The sequence below is a fragment of the Phycodurus eques genome, chromosome 16 (assembly GCF_024500275.1).
Source record: "Phycodurus eques isolate BA_2022a chromosome 16, UOR_Pequ_1.1, whole genome shotgun sequence".
NCBI classification, from domain to species: Eukaryota; Metazoa; Chordata; class Actinopteri; order Syngnathiformes; family Syngnathidae; genus Phycodurus; species Phycodurus eques.
This window is the reverse complement of record NC_084540.1, coordinates 6,439,495-6,456,685: the sequence shown is the minus strand read 5'-3', so window position 1 is coordinate 6,456,685 and position 17,191 is coordinate 6,439,495. Positions and strand designations below refer to the sequence as shown.

Below are 17,191 nucleotides of genomic sequence, written 5' to 3'. Positions count from 1 at the left end.
AAAGAATGGACTGCAATAAACTTATTTAATTACGCCCTCTATTTGTGGGAAATTTGTGGTATTATTGTATTGTATGCGATTAATATAACAGCATTTTATTTTTGTGTGAATATTTGTGTGGAGTAGAAAAATGTGTAATTCAATCATGCAACACGAAAATAAAACAGCATCAAGATATCAGTACATTTAGTGAGGCCAAATGAAAGGCCACATGATGCTTATAACATCTGTTTTTTAATATTATTATTAAATGAATGTAAATGAATAAATGACAGTGAATTGAGACAAAGAGAATAGATCTTATTATTTGCTAAGACTGGGCCTGTCTATGTTCTGAAATATTATTCAGAGGACAAAGCAGGGGCAACGGTAAATATCGTTCGAAAAATAAACCAAGGCTCATTCCCAGTTCTATTGTTATGCATGTGTGACGGCAAGAATAAGAAAAATGAGACATTCACAGGCCATACCATGAATTGGGCCAGTTGGGGAAACAATTAATAACAAGCACAAACCATAGCTGCAAACCTATCTTTGAAAAACGTATAATAATAAATTAAATATAAAACAGTGATATATAAAACGTGGTTTGTGAAAGTCAAATGATAGGGGATAATGCTTGTTTAATATTATTTTTTATTTTGCAATGACTTTGTGTTATAGAAAATATAATTCGAACTGGTATGTAACACTATTGTGATTGCGCAGGTATAGGTTACACATAAATCATCAGACGCCCTAAAAAAAAGGAGAGAGGAGGAGAGATTCTAGAGCGGTTCTGCAGCACGTGGTATCCCCTCCTCTCACCACCTGCACCACCTGATACCCAAGCACGCGCAGGCACCCACGCCCCCACCCTCCCTCTATACAACAAATTGTTTATAGTATACTCACTCTTCTGTAGCCCTCTGATCCAGCTGCAGTTCCACTTTTAGCCAATTTCCATCATCTTATCATGTCCCATTTTTTTTATTGAACGCGTCATCCTTTTCGTTTTCGTGATCCGCAAAAGCGACTCCGCTGTTCTCACCACGCATTCTCTCCCATCTATTGCGACGCCACGGGCTCCCCAAAGTCTCCAGAAGGCGCCTAGAGGGAGAGATGGGAAATCGCTGTAATTTTCCACACAATCAGCCCCTCAAACGCATAAGAAAAAGACGCCACTGCAGACTGATGACCTTGAAATCATCCGGGTGAGGCAAATCCAGGACTATTGCGACACCACTCCCCAAACCCGAAGGTATCGCAGGTCCCTTTGCAGAATTTCCCTGCTATTAATGCAAGCTGTATGGGGCTGAGGGCTGCTGAGAACTGTGTGCTCTCCAAGGCATTGACTCACATTGTGCGTGTGCGTGCGCGCGCGCGCGTGGTCTCAAGTTTTCCTATTAATCTGTCGGTATGGTACACGCTTTGTTAAACGGACGATGCGCGTCATGGTGTGACAACTGACCTACCGTTCACCCCGAGCAAAAGCCATTCCACCCCCCCCCCCACCTCTCTCCAGCCACCCTCCCCCTCTTTCCCTCTTCCGCACCCTTTCTTTCTGCCACTTATCCCATCTCTCTCGCTTACTCCCTCGTTCTGGCATTGTGATTTTCGCTCCCCCCGTCATAGCAAATTGAGTTGGGAGTCATTAATTTGAAGAAAAAAATGGCTGCGGTGGGGGTGGGCTGGTCTTTATATTGCTCTCCAAAACAGATTTTTCTTCTCTTTAGATATCATTTTTCATTTCCTTTTGTCGTGAAACAATTAATGACACACGATGGCTCAACAATCGAGTAGAACATTGAGTGTAAATATTTATAACGAGCAAAATGTGTTGCAATCAAGCTTCTTTCTAATATAAATATAACTTAGCAGGAGGATTTTGAATTGGAGTTTAAAAAAAAAAACTTTCATTCGTTTTGATTTGAATCTGCATCCAGATGTTCAAACATTTGGCTTTACATATTTGGCAACATTGATCTTGTTATTATTATCATTTCCTCAAACTGATGTATCGTGCACATTTAATCGCATGTTCGGTAACAAAAAGAAAAAAAAAAGTCACGATGCTTTTAGGGTTAGCTTGTGAAGTTTTGATGGAACGTGCAGTGATGTTCATGGTGGGAGGCTTTCATACGAGAGACAGATTTAAAAATAAATCTATGAGCCAAAACATATTGCGTATTTGCAATTTAATTTGCAGCCAGACTTTAACAAATGTTTGAAAAAAATGAAAATTAGCAGCATTATTTTTACAGACATAATATTTGGCCATAAAGAACGCTATTTCCATGAGTGGTTTAGAGAGATCTTATTAGCCATTGTATCTTATTTAAAGGGATACTCATTATACTACTAAGTATTGTGCGAAAAAAAAAAATTCATTTAGGTCTATACCGAAATATTACATTCAAAATTGTACCAATTAAATGCTCTAAAATTAAAAAGCACACTGTTCAACAAAATAGTGCTTGTGCATGACTTGATGAAGCCTGCTCAAGTGATAGGTGAGGTGTCTTCTAAGACAACCAGAACAGTCCAGTTGCGATCAATTTATTGTTCTGAGAATGAAATGACCTGGATGAATGAGAATATTCACAGGCTAAAGAATAAGAACAATTAAGTTCAGTCAATTTTTTTGTTTACATTTTTTATTATTTGTTACATAATCTTCTCTAATTTTAGGTCACATTTATAACGTTTATTGTCTTAAATGTATCTCTGTTACTTTCCTGTTGCTTGTTTACTTGCAAACTCAACTGGTAGCAAACGTGAGTGAATCATGCACGCTGCGATCGTAACATCTATATGACACCCTTAAGTTGTTGAAGGACACAGTTTTGGTTCAAACAACGTGCAACAGGAGGGAAAGGGATGAAATAAAATTCAGCACCTCCTGTATGCAAAGTTCCAAAGTCAAGGCAGCTATGGTGTATTTTAAACCAAGACGATTTTTTAAAAGATTGTATTATTGTTGTTATTTTTGTTTGTTTGTACAGTGCTTTGAAAGAGTTTTGGCTGTTTTTAATGTGCTGTACAAATAAAGTTGAGTTGAAACGTACAAGTCCTCCTTGACTGGTTTGAGGTTCAGAAGTCTCTCCGTCTAAATCATGCGTAACCAACACGTCGTTCGCGATCGACAGTTAGATCTTCATGTCCATCACAGTACATCCCGAGTCATTTTCAAAATAAATTGTAGGCTTAATTTGAAGAAAGAAGAAAAAGTCATATTACGTTTTTTGTTCTTGTTATTTTAAATATGTTTTGTTTTTAAGTTCACGACTAGGTTTTCGTGAATTTGGATCACCAAATTATGACTTATTAAATTATCTTATAATTTTTTATCTAATTTTATTTTGAAAAGCACAAAAAGGTTTACGCTGCTAGTGTGCCTGTAAACTTCACAGTAGGAGTCGAATCGAACGCTGCGACAAAAAAAAAAAAAAAAAAAAAAAGACAGTGAGGATGTATTAATTCTATCAGGAAATAAGGATAGAATTTAGATCAAACCTTTATCAGCCCAAAAGATGAGAAGCTCTTTGGCATTCATTGCCCACCGTTTGTGAGCTATACAGTCCGATGACATCAGTCTTTCGTCTTCTGTGTGGCTGATACAGTCACTCTTTAGGAGGCTGCCTACCACTGTGTGAAGTAAACTGTGAACGAACTGTGTGTGTGAAGTGAACTAAATATCTAACATAAAATATTAAATACATTAGCCTGACTGTGAAAAAATCAGAATGCATTTAGAAGTGTCTGAAAACATTATACAGGAGAAGTGAAGAGAGACAGAACAGGCACTTTCCAATTGCCTCCTCTGTTTTAGTACAATGATTCTACCAATAGATGGTGCTGTTGAAGCGTGCTATTTCTTGCGCAATCTGGTGTGAGGCTGGCTGCTCTCACCCATGTCTTGTAAAGGAAATATGCTAATTCAATTTTTTTAATAATGAAATCATGGACATTTTCCATCCATCCATTTTCCATACTGCTTATCCTCACTGGGATCACGGGCATGTTGGCGTCTGTCTCAGCTAATTCTGGGCGAGAGGCGGGGTACACCCTGAACTGGTCGCCAGCCAATTGCAGGGCACATAGAGACAAACAATCATTCACACTCACATTCACACCTACGGGCAATTTAGAGTCTTCAGTTAAACTACCATGCATGTTTATGGAATGTGGGAGGAAACCGGAGTACCTGGAGAAAACCCACACAGGCACATGGAGAACATGCAAACCCCACACAGGCGAGGTCGGATTTGAATCTGGCTAACCAGTCGTCCACCGTGCCGCCCGTGGACATTATTTGGTTTAAATAATAATAATAATAATTATTATTATTATTATTATAATTATTATTATAATTATAATAATAATAATGCAACAATCATTTTTAAAAATATTATATTAATAATAATAATAATAATAATAATAATATAGGCAGCACGGTGACTGCCTCACAGTTCTGACCATGGTTCAAATCCTGGCCCCGCCTGTGTGGAGTTTGCATGTCCTCCCGTGCCTGCGTGGGTTTTCTCTGGGAACTCTGGTTTCCTCCCACATCCCAAAAACATGTATGTTAGGCTAATTGAAGACTTTAAATTGTCCGTAGGTGTGAATGTGAGTGTGAATGGTTGTTTGTTTATATGTTACCTGCGATTGGCTGGTGACCAGCTCACGGTGTACCCTGCCTCTCGCTCGAAGATAGCTGGGATGGGCACCAGCGCACCCTGGTGAGGATAAGAAGTGCAGAAAATGGATGGATGGATGGATAATAATATAAACCAAAGAGCAGATAACTAAAATGGAAAAGAGTGTTATGTAATCATTTTTAGTGCTATTCTATTTTTTTTCTCCTCTTCACATACTGGTGAAGAAGCTCTGCCTCCCATGACTGTACATCCCTGTGAAGGGTCTACATAAAAGACATTCCTATTGATTGGTTATCACTCAGGTTACAGACTTACAGGGAAGCGCTTATACAACCTAACCCAATCGATAGTGAACTCAGGATGAACAAGGAGGAAAAACGGCTTCCTCTGCAAAGTAGCCTAGTTTTTAACAAAGCATTCTACATTTTACAGATGACAAAGCTAACTTGGGTGGCTAAACGACAAAAATCTATTAGTATAATAATTCATAATTTTGCTCCCCCTATGAAAATGACTAAGAAGAGGAATATTGCGATACACAAAAAAACGGATAGTTGGCAGATGCATGAAATTACTAGAGCTTTCAATTGACGTTGGGTGAAGAGATCCCATCGTGCCGTCCACATAAAATATATGCTATATGAATACCTCTCTGAGTACTATAGTAGTGGTATGAGTAATGCAGGGTTCCAAACCACAAATATAGACTGAATACAGTGGACCCCTGCATATTCGCAGTTCGCCACCAGCATTTTTATTCTTTTTTTCCCCTATATTTGAGCAATGCCAAAAAGGCTTATCGGCGGTATATCCCCGCTTATTCAAAAATTCTTTGGGTTATTTTTATTTTTTTCTTCAATGCAATTATAATGGGGGTCAATTATTTGCCGATTTTTGATATTTGCAGTCAGGCCCCGTCCTTATCCCCGTGGATTGGAGTCCACTTTACTACTACTAGGAGTACTACGACTACTACGACTACTACTACTACTAATACCACTACTATTAATAATAATAATAAGAATACTTGCTTTTATCTACAAGAAAATATATGCATGTGTCAGCCTAGCTTTACACAGTACAGATGTTAACAGGTGTCACCAAAATTTACAACTCCTGCATACCCTCACACCAAACCACCTCCATGTCACCCTATAGCCTCTCGATCTCTACATTTAACCGCTCAATTTTACCTCTCTTGCTTTCCATCCACCCCCACATTCACTCAGTCTGGACATTCACTCAGTCTGGACATTGTATAGCAGTAGCATATATGCTGGAAAACGAAGGTCATGTATTCACCTCTCCTTTGGCTCCTGTCATCATTTCTCTTATCTGTACCTCCTCCATACCTCTCTGCTTCCCTCCCATTTTTGTGCTTGGCACACAGCAGTTGGGTGGAGAAGAGTGTGCGGAGAGGACAGAAGAGGCGAGGGCGGAACCAACGCACGAGGGTAAACTTTTGACCCTTCAACTCCTTGAACCTTCTGCTGCGGGCTATAGTTGAAGAAGGCGAGGCCCCAAGCAGGCGCTTCTGATAATAAGGTTGAGTACTATATGGTTCTTTCCTTGGGCAGGAAGAGAGGCTGGGGGAATAAATGGCTTGCGGCATTACAAAGTTTTACATTGGAGACGATCACCAGAGTCAGTCGATTTAACCGAGAATCGGTCTGTATTATACAGTTACTTGCAACCCAGCACTTCACACTTCAAGACATAATTACATAACTCTTACGACATGCAGTCTGACGTGTGTGGACTTTAGCGGTAAAGGTTATCTGTAGTAACAGGTTTACGGACATGCTCATCCTGTCCTCCCCATCCCAAGCGGTCTGTGGTGGCGGCGGGGGAAAGCTGCATTCTCTGGGTATTCCTCAGCACACAGTGACGCAAGAGACAACCAATTTACAGAATCAAAATCCCACCAAATACCTTGTATGCATAAATGATTGGTTGGATTAGGGTATAAAGTGGATGGCAACACAAGTATTTGTAACAACCCCATATGAGACCCAGAATATGACAGTTTTATATTCTTACTCCAGACTGATCATCTGTATTTCCGTATTCACACTTTGTGACATTTTTGTTTAACAGTAGGGTTCTATCCTGTTTTTGAGGGTGCTTAAGCACCCCTTTATTTACTTGGTTGAAGGGTAATATTTCAACAACAAAAATACAGCACCCTCTCGCTTCAAAAACGGTTTGTTGCACTCAAATCCTCCCAGCTCTCAGCAGCTCTAAAACTCTGATCCTAGTATCGCCTTTGGTGGTGTGCCATGAGGTTTTTCTAACGTAAAAATGCTGGTTGGGAAAAAGAATGTTCTGTATTGAACATAGCACCAGAAATGGCCACGCATACGTATTGCCACCATCAACAATCACTACCCATTTACGATTTCTGTGTTCAATGTGTGCCCTCCTTTGTTTTACAAATCTGTGTGATATGTATGTATTTGTCCAACTGGTCTGGGATGTAATTTGTTTGTCTGCAGTAAACTTCCTTTCCCTGTGACCTGGAAATTAGAAACACTGATGCACAAACAAAAGCAGAGAGTTGTTAGGGTATTTTCTTTGCACCGTGTAAGTGACATAAACAAACACACATGGGAGGAGGTTAATGGGCCTTTCCTCCCACGTCTGCGCATGAGCAGTGCAGGCTGCAGCCTGTCTGGTGACCTCGCAGTGACTCCTGTTCGTACATTATTCATGAGCCGTCATTCGTAGGCAGAAGAAAAGGAAAGCAATCCTAGGATACTGGAGTGGAATATTTTAAAGCAAGTTGTGTGATTGTGTTGGATGTTGGGTAAAGTTCACTCCGCAAGGGATGAATGAGTGTCTCTAACAAATAGACTTTTTTTTTTTTTTTTTTTTTTTTTTACTATGGATGTCCAGCAAATAACAAAGATGCATGAACCATCAAATAATGGTCAAAGGGGAAAAAAACGGCTGCAACCTGATCAACATTCCCAGGTCATTTGCCTGTATCCGTACACGTCTCTCAAATACAACAATACACTCCTTGATCACTCCTCCACAAAAGCTTCTGGAGTGTCCAGACAAATACACACCTCTGCAATACAAAGAACAAAAGGGGCCAAGTCATATTTGTTACTCACCCCACTCTTCATCACCTGTGAAGCCCAGGGTTAGTGCCTTGTGGTGTGTGGACAGGCTCAAAGGAGCAAGTCAGCCTATGCACATAATACACATAATAGTGGAAAAGCAGTTCTGCAGGGTGGAGCTGCCTGTGTACATACCACGGAAACAAATTACACACACACACACACACACACACAAGAGCATATACAAGAGCTGCTCCAACGCCTTCTCGTGACATGGCTCGTCTCATTTAAAAAATAACCAATTGTGCGTGTCTGTGTGTGTGTGTGTGTGTGTGTGTGTGTGTGTGCGCGTGTGTGTGTGTCTGTGGTGTGTGTGTGTAATTTGTTTCCATGTATGTTCCATGGGGAACGGGGGATGCCTGTTATGGGGGGTTCCTGTATCATCATTGAAAAGAGGAAGTTGGAAAAAAAAGGCAAAAGGGTGTTTTTGCCTTCCTGTTTACTGAAGCAAAATTTCCTGGCAGACCCAACCTACAATTCCCGACACAACCATTGCCCTCTTTTGTATTTTCTGTTCTGTCCATTTACTGAATTGGGGAACTCGTGCTGTACTAAACAATGGACTCCAACGTAAGACTAGAAAAAAAATACAAATTCGTGGTGACTTTGTGAGACTATTGATACCAAATAAACCCGACCACAAACAAAACTTTTCCACAAACTGATGTGAGAATGTCAAAGTTTAGCATACCTGTCAGGCTGGTGGAAAACTGTATTTAAAATCCACAAGCTGAAAGAACATAGCAAAAAGGCAATATAATAAGCATGAGGACACCTCTAATGTCTTGTTGACTGAAGACAGTAGATGGACGTAAGCAATATTGCTTACTTCCACTCCTTTCATCTTTCGTCTGAACTGGAATGTGATACGTAAACGGAGTTGGTTTGATATATTGGGAATTTTGAATTCCAATGGAAATCAATAGGAAGAAATAATGATAATTATTATAAAATAACGATTATGTTGCTGCGCGTTCAATTGCTATTGCGCAGAGAAAATGAGAGCAGTCACAATGCCACCTAAGGGTGAATAATTGACATGGTGAGACTTCCCGACAGTGCCACGTGACCGGTCGCTAGAAATGTCTCCCAGAGTCACACGTAACATGTAATTTTATCTTTTTACACCAAATAATTACGGAATTATTATCCACCAATATTAACTTAAAATACATTTTCAAACTACATTCTTCGTTGACAATTATTTAAACTGCAAAATGTTCTGTTTTGACATTTCACGTCCTTTTTTTGTCTTTAATAAATTAAATAATTGCCCAAATTATTGGCATTTAGTTCCTCCGTGATTCTAAAAAAAACCTTGGCATTTTTGTAGTTTAGTATCATTTATTATGATATCCTCGAAGTGTATGGTTTAAAATTTCAGCATTAGTGTAAATTTTATGCGCACGTTTGGACACTTAGAATGACCAACCAAAACAACAGCTTTGAATGTAACAAGAATTGTACGTCATTTAAAACGCAATTATCTACTTATATCACTGAAAAAAGTACTTAACTTTCAGTTGCACATGATTAAAATGTGGTAAACTGACGTAGAGCCCGTCTATTCCTATAATCAAATAATATGTTAGTTTAACACATTCTAAACATGTGCAACAGATGTACATGATCGAATTAAGTACATTTAAAGGTCATTTTCAGTGTATATCTTAATAATATTAATGAATGTGTATTACCTAATGATCTGCAAGGCACCGCGGTATAGGATTAGGAAACAAATGTTAACGTTACATGTACTGTACATTCAACTTGAAAGTGCAGGCTATACTGCCGTGTGTTAAACATTTTTGCTCAACTTTAGTCTATCTGCCATACAGACACAAATATGCACTGTATGATCCTTCTGTTTTAAATGTTTAGTCTGTTGGTCCCAGTGAGAATTCATCATCACGTGCACTTACACTCGTACTTTTTGGACACATACAAAGGATGCACGCACAAATTCGCGCGTGCACATCACGCACTACATAGTCTTAACAACGGATTGATCTGATACACAGTGGCATTGAAATCAAACCCAGCTCTCTTTGCTTTTTCTAAAGGATCAACGTATGAACAGTACTTACGTTGTGCCCTCTTTCCGGCCGTGCTCCTGCATATTTTTCCCAGCATCCACAGCGACCGTGGCCAAACCACCGAGTCTGTGCGCGCACCCGAGCGCGAGAAGTGCCCATCCTGCGTGGCCTGTGCTCGCTCTCCGCTTTCCCTCCCAATGCTGCTCTGATTCTACTTTACTGACCCCTTTTAGGATCCCCGAGAAGCAGTTAAACCGTCACTTGTTTTCTAGAATGTGAAATATATTGTACAATGTCAACTCCCCGAAACCATAAAACTAGCTTTATGGACCCCACGTGACCCGAGGACAGCCAGTGAGCGGTATCAGTCTGAGGCCGTGCAGGCCTGAACTTTACGATGCAACTTGAAGATAAAAAGCACTCATCTGTTTGACATGTAAATGTCAAAGCTGCGTTCGTTTTTATGGTGCGACCTAAAGCAGAGCATGGAAATATCTCAATTCACGAGCGCATAGAACGGAGGTCGGGAATGTCGGTTGTGTACGGATGAATCTCGGAGAAAAAAAACAGGAAACAAAAGGAGACAGGATATACTGTAATACATCACTTGGTGAGTTTGAAGGTTTTGTTTTTTTACTGCCGAAATAGCAGCTAAGGTGAATTTACTAGCGTTGCCTCAGAATTTAGAACAAGTCGTCTGCAGCACGTAGTTTTTTTGTCAGATCTGTTGAGGAGATACGAAATTTGTCACTGCTCTGTGCATGTTTGGAACACCTTGTTTGATGATGGGTTGTGAAACTGCTGAAGAAAGAGGTACAGTTTCTGGGTCAAAAGTAGGGCATTGAAACAGTTAACATTTTGAAAGAAAAAAAAACCTAACAATTTCAAAAAATATATTTCAGGTGTAACGTCCTCTGCTATTTGATAAAACTATGCGTTCCATGACATCAGCTGAGGGTTATTTGTAGAAGGAGAGTGTGATCGTGCAGTTCAGAATAGGCCAGACCAAAGCAGTAATGCAAAACAAAAGTTACAACTAGCTTAGTTGTTTTTTGTGTGCGTGTTTTTTTTTTTTTTTTTTTAGCAAAACAGGCAAAGGCATGATGCTCCAAAGCATAGGTGTCAAACTCAAGGCCCGGGGGCCAGATACGGCCCGCCACATCATTTTATGTGGCCCGGGAAAGCAAATCATGCTCGTCAACTTCTGTGATTTTTGCTAAAATCTGTACCCAAATTCCAAATTGTCATCATAATAAACAATAATGTTGAGATATTGCATTTTTCTGTTACCAAACCCTTCTTCTACAATAACTTAAACAATACTTGAACAAACTATTATCCTTGTCTTCTGATTTCAAAACTAGTTATCCCTCAATTTGTTGTGTCATGGTAATAATATTATTTGGTGATTAAACCTTTCACTGAGGGAAACCATAACTACAGTGCGGACAGAGACAAAAATGAGTTTGACACCCCTGCTCCAAAGGATATTTTACACAATCCTCAACGTTGATGATGTCATGTTGGGGCACGTTTGGTGTGCAAGTTCTTGTTTATCAATATTTTGTTCTATTGGGTTACAACAGGGATTCTCAAAATGTGGTACGAGTACCACTGGTGGTAGGTGGCCTCCCTTTAGTGGTATGCTAAATAATCCCTGCCCAAATTCACTCAAAAAAATTACTTTATATTTGGTTGCTCATGATTAAAATGGGGTAAACTGGCATCTTTTTCACTCTTTTCAGAGAAAATAATCAAATAATACTGATTTGTTTAACACATTTTAATCATGTGCAACCGATATACATGTTCAAAATAAGTAAATTCAGAGGACATTTTTCAGTGTACAATTCAGTTGTATTCAAACATTCACATTTAATCTTTGGGTACTGTTTGTTTTTAAACATTTATTGAGGTACAATGATTATTTAACCTTAATGTGCAATATTTTAATTGAGTAATTACTCAAGTAGCAGGTTTTTATTTTTATTTTACTATATAGAAGCACAGCACTAATGTTCAAACTGCACAGTATTACAGTTGTGTATCATATTAAATATACTTTTTAGAAATAACTTGTTTGATGAACACTTAGTCCCACTACCCATCTGTATTTTAATGATCGGCATTATGGCAGTACGGGGAGATAAAAAAAAAACATTAGGTGGTAATCGGTGTAAAACGTTTGAGGACCATCAGGTTAGAAGACCCACACTCACCTACCTGCATTTTAGAACAATCCAATGCGATCCAATACAATTGCTGTATCAAATATTCTGCCTTTAATAAGATAATGCCCAATTCTGATTGATAATGTAAGAAAGGTATACATTTTGCCTTTGTTTATTCATACTGAGAGTGACCTATTTTGAGTTTTACAGTTCTACACTATACTCCAAACTACAGCACAATATTTTTGTCGGACAGCATGTATATTTTTCACACAGAAAATACTAAAAATAATTGTTTAGCAGGTGCTAAGGATACAGCAGCCATACATTCAAAATGTACTTTACTGAAACATATAGGTCCCATAATTACAGTAATAATGACAATTATAAATGCTTTGATTTGAATTGGTACAGGACAAAATTACATGAATAGTTGAAAGTAAAAAAAAAAAAATGGTGACGTATACACACGCTTACAGTAACAAAAACTCCAGAGCAGATTTTAATGGCGTATAACTATGGTGTTATTTAGACACGGTTTGGCTGTAGTCGCAAATAACTTACAATAAAGACGTTCAAATTCGCACTAGACATTAACAATTTATAGCAAGCAACAGCTATACAAAATTTATGATTAAGTATAGGATGTAAGATATTTTTTTCTTTTTGTGTTCTACCATGAAGACGGATGTTTTTCAAAGCGACAACACAAGAACGCACTACCAAGTACCACATTAATAGCTTAACGTTTATCTAAAACACAGTAGTCCACCATGCCGAAGAAATGAAAGTGCTGTGTTGAAATATAGTACTGGGTTACAAATTATGTGTTGTATATTTGTATACTGAATACAGTATGTCTTGGAGTCTGGTGTGGAGTCCCTATAGTCTCTTTGCTCCTTTTCCTCTATTGGTAGCTTTTATTGTTGATGTTTTTGTCTTCAGTTTCTCCCATTTTGAAGCATGTATAAAAACAATATCCCATTAAAATAAGGGTGTTTAAAACTAATATTAATAATAATGCTAATTCCTAAGGTTGGAAGGCTGGACCAGCAGAGCCAAGGGTCATGCTTTTCAGTTTGTTGTCCTTCTTCCACTTCATCCTTCGGTTTTGGAACCAAATCTTAATTTGGCGCTCGGTGAGGCAAAGCGTGTGTGCGATCTCGATACGCCGCCGCCGCGTGAGATAGCGGTTGAAGTGAAACTCCTTCTCCAGCTCGAGTGTCTGGTAGCGGGTATATGCCGTCCGTGCACGTTTCCCATCGGGGCCCGTCATATCTGAGGGTTAGGAGCGGACAAACAGTTGGAGGTTGTTAGCAGTAGCAACACGTTACGCGTGTTAAAGGAAATATATAAATACGAAACACAATAATTTACTTTTAAACTGTATACAACAGTGATTCTCAAATTGTAGTGTAGGAGTAGTGGTACGCGGGCTCCCTGTAGTGGTAGGTGAAAGAATCACTGAATGAAAGATTCAAACGGTGCATAATTTTACCCTGGTTTAAAAAAAAAAATTAAAAATCCATTGTAGCACTTTGTGAAGTACAGTTCATTTGTATTAAATGCTTAACTTCAATACATTTGCATTAAATCTTTTACAACTGTTTGTTTTCCTACATTAATTGAGAGTTTTTCTTTATACAGTTCATTTATTACGGGGGTTAGTTTCCGGACCACTCCTGCAATAGGTGAAATCCATGAAATCGTGACCACATTTTTTTTACTATACATATTTAAAAGATGTATGAACTTCCACAGACTCTTATTTAATCTTCCCCGCACTCCTATTAACCTCTACCATACTCTTATAAAACATACAGTAATGCACAGCAGTACAATACATGATGTACATTTTATTTCTTGTAATATGTGCTTCAATGAATTTGTCTTTTGTTTTTTTATAGTTTCAATGTTTTAGTCTTGGAAGCGTTTATTTTACAAATACATTACATACAGCATACACTCAAAATCCAGTGACATTGGCAAATTATGCACAATGTGAATAAAAAAGTCTGCAATGCACTGAATCAGTAATAAGTGAACCGTGACATACTGAGGGAACACTGTAAATTCAAACTGATCCCTTATTTAAATAGTTTTATTTTCCTTTATTTAAGAACTGTATTAATGTTCAGATTGAACTGTGAATAATGTTGCACTGGAATAGAACCGTATCAACGTTTTCGGAATAAAACCTCTGAGTCGTTTTTGACTCACTCTTGGGCCTACTATACAACTGTATTTTAATGTTGATCATGATGGTGCCATTTGGAGAGCCGATAATTTTTTGAGATGGTACTTGATGTAAAACGTTTGAGAACCACTAGTATATGTAGGCTCATCCACGCACATATCAGCATGCATTCTCCCAAAAGGGTTTGGAAACATCTTTCAAACAGCACCCCTTTCCAAATTGTATTGAATTCTCCCAAGACTAAAGGCCTCGCCTTTATGTCATTCTACTTCACCGTCACACAATGGAGGGGGTTAATGCCCCATCTTCTGCCTCACGTCCCTAATTAAGTGCCCCACGTAATAAAGCTTTCATTTTCAAAGCAACAACCTCAAAAGTCATGCTGCATGGCCTCAATCTTTTTTGTCCTCCTTTCCCACCCGGCTGCGTCTTGTCTGCACTTCTCCCGTAGGTTTTACTGCCCGGCTTGTCGCTACCTTGGCAGATTTATGACACTTTTGTCGTTTTGTGGAACTTTCTAAACTAGAAAGACGGCGGCAACGATTCACATCGCTGGCTTCTAAATACAATGAATAAATGACAAAAGCGCAAAACGAACGTTTCATGATTAATAAAATGCATGGCTTGTTGACTTACTATATCAACAAATAAGAATAAAAACGAACCCCATTCGAAGAAGAAACAATTAAGGCGCCACCTGTATGTTACAAACGCCACAGTTAATTTTTTTTTTCAAAGCCATGAAAATCTAAAAATCGAAACAGGATTAGAATCAAGAATCAGGTTTTCCTTGAATAAAAGCAGCAACAGGTCTGCTGAATATTTGTACTGTTCAGTAGGCTATCCACCGAACAAAGGTACACTTGATTTAAATGGTAAACTGATGTGATTTCCCCCTCTTTTCCTCGAGCATAATCAAATAATATGTTAGGTTAATACATTTTAAACACGTGCAAGCGATGTATCTGTTCAATTTAGTCCTCTCTTTTTCAGTGTAGTTTGCGCGCTCAATGCGTGTTTGCCACGGTTTCTGCTGGAAAAATAGACTATCTTGTACCATGGCTGATGTGCAGCTTTCTCATCCATGGAAATATCTGGGGCGACTCGCTGCCCGTCGTGCATCCCGGGTTTGAACTGTCCGCCTGTCCGCACTCGTGTTTCTGTGCAGGCTGTGTTATGCCATCGCCGCTATCCCGCGTGTTGTGTTGCATCTCATCCGCTTCTGGTAACTTTTCGTTCAGCTCCGCAAATCTCTGTGTAGCTCCCCCGCCGGACGTGGTCGAGGGCAGGTTAAAGATGCTAAGAAGACCGCTTCCTGGTTGCTCCGAGCGGGGAGACGAGCTCCGACTACTCTGCTTACTGTCTCTGACGGAGGCGATGGAACCGCTGGACGATTGCCTGAAACTCCTCTCACTGTCCACGGGGCTAAAGTTCCGACAGTCTCCCCCGACGTGTCCTTCTGTGTTTGAGGCACTGGTGTTCACCCCTTCCCGGCTTGTGACCGACAGGTCCATACCGTTGCAGCCATAGCCGTAAGAGCCAGTCGCATGGTGCATGGTGGCCGTGGAAAAATCCCTGTACGCCCCGCCGTTCAATGCACCGCTGCCGGGTGCATAATTTAACAGTTGATAGTCGGGGGCATTTGGGTAGCGCCCTGAGAACGAGTTTACAAAGTAAGAGCTCATTTAGGTGATTTGGGGGTCTTAATTTGTGGGATTCCTCGTGGTCCTTATAGCGCGGGTACTTTCATCGATTTATGATGTACAGTATTAGTGAATTATGGCGATGCACTGTACTTGGTTTTTAGCTCTGTATGCGCCGTCCAAATATGGGGGTGGGGTGATGAGTCCGTGTTTGAGAGAATGGGTTGGGTAGGGTGCAGAGAGCAGTCACGTGGTTTTGTTGACCCCTCGTAAATTCTAGCCGATGACTGTGGATAGGTAATTCATGTTCTGAGGTTTGTAATGATAAAGGCGTGGGCGGGGGCAAGCGCTCCCTCCTTCTCTGTCACTCTCACGCTTCTGCTGCTGCTGAGCTCCGAGTGCCACCTACTGCTCTTAGAATTTATTGCAGCGATTAAAATGAAAGGGATATTCTGCTAACTGATCTTTAGGCGTGAATTAGTGATAGAATTAAGGGTAAAATAAGTTTAAAAATGCTTGCTTGTCTTGACTGCCAAACGAGTAAGGAAAATTTTATTGTTTTATATTTGTTACTGTTTTAATTTGATTTTGTATAGTTGTGACTCACTACCGCATGGAGTCTGTTTAGTCAGAGATTCAGTCCGTCTTTCTTTATTTGGTTTGTTTGTGTCTGCTGCCGCAACGGAGGGAAAAATGTTTAACCTGATCTGTGACACCCAGACGGATGGAAATGTGTTCAGTTCAATCCCAGAGCCTTCGAGTCTCTGGAGCTGTATCCTAACTAACCCGCAATCTGCACTCTGATATTAATGTGTGTCATCTTCTCAAACGCGAGAGCATATGAAGATTTTCAGATCATTTGACGTCTATTATCACAAATACTGAAAGTTAGAATGGAAATCCTAAAGGTGTAAAACAAATTCCATGCCAGAAATTTCATACGCACAAAACTGGTTCAGGTCATTGAAGTTTATGTATCGAAAGGCGAAGGCCAAGCTTCCCTGAATGAAATCGAGAATACCACATCACGTGGAATACCTTTCTGAGAAAGAATTATTTTCCCAAGTTTGGACAGCCCAGACTGAACCAATCAAAAGAAAAGTATAATCCATATACTGTAATATGAATTAAAATATTAACAGAAATATCCTGTACAAAGTCCTTATGGTGGGTTGTTGTGTGTTGGGAGTTCAATTCCCAAAACTGGTGCCGCCTAACTCTTGTTACCAGTGGGAGATTTAGATTTTTGTGAACTGTGCACATTCGTGCTCTTAATCTTCTAACATTGATCTAAGATATATGCACTGATGTTGACGTAAATGTTTTTACCAGATCCACAGGCCTACACATTTTACCATTAAAAACAAATAAAAATAACT

General features: G+C 39.5%; 2 protein-coding genes across 9 annotated transcripts in view; both read right to left on the bottom strand.

The window, feature by feature from the left end:
- Positions 1-17,191, bottom strand: part of hoxb3a (homeobox B3a) — a 94,998-nt gene that overhangs the window by 63,097 nt on the left and 14,710 nt on the right. For 4 of the 8 annotated variants that reach the window (XM_061701257.1, XM_061701249.1, XM_061701253.1 and 1 more), the window contains exons 1-2: positions 9,853-9,951; positions 895-1,089 (exon numbers count right to left, since the gene is read on the bottom strand). The exons of 1 other annotated variant lie outside the window; for it this stretch is intronic. The gene's annotated coding sequence lies outside the window, so the exon portion shown is untranslated. Of the gene's footprint in view, positions 1-894; positions 1,090-1,178; positions 1,414-7,759; positions 7,878-9,852; positions 9,952-17,191 lie in introns of those variants that run through there. 3 more of the 8 variants (XM_061701250.1, XM_061701252.1, XM_061701251.1) reach the window with 3 other exon arrangements.
- On the bottom strand, positions 12,400-15,922 carry LOC133415302 (homeobox protein Hox-B5a-like). Its single transcript, XM_061701259.1, has 2 exons — positions 15,227-15,922; positions 12,400-13,250 (listed from the first exon to the last, which is right to left on the bottom strand). The coding sequence occupies exons 1-2, from the start codon at positions 15,852-15,854 to the stop codon at positions 13,003-13,005; spliced, it is 876 nt and encodes a 291-aa protein (XP_061557243.1). The 5' UTR covers positions 15,855-15,922; the 3' UTR covers positions 12,400-13,002.

Coding starts and splice junctions, on each gene's coding strand:
- LOC133415302 (XM_061701259.1), bottom strand. CDS start 15,854: ATGAGCTCTTACTTTGTAAACTCGTTCTCAGGGCGCTACCCAAATGCC. Junction 13,251..15,226: donor AAAGCTGCACATCAGCCATG/GTACAAGATAGT, acceptor CCTAACCCTCAG/ATATGACGGGCCCCGATGGG.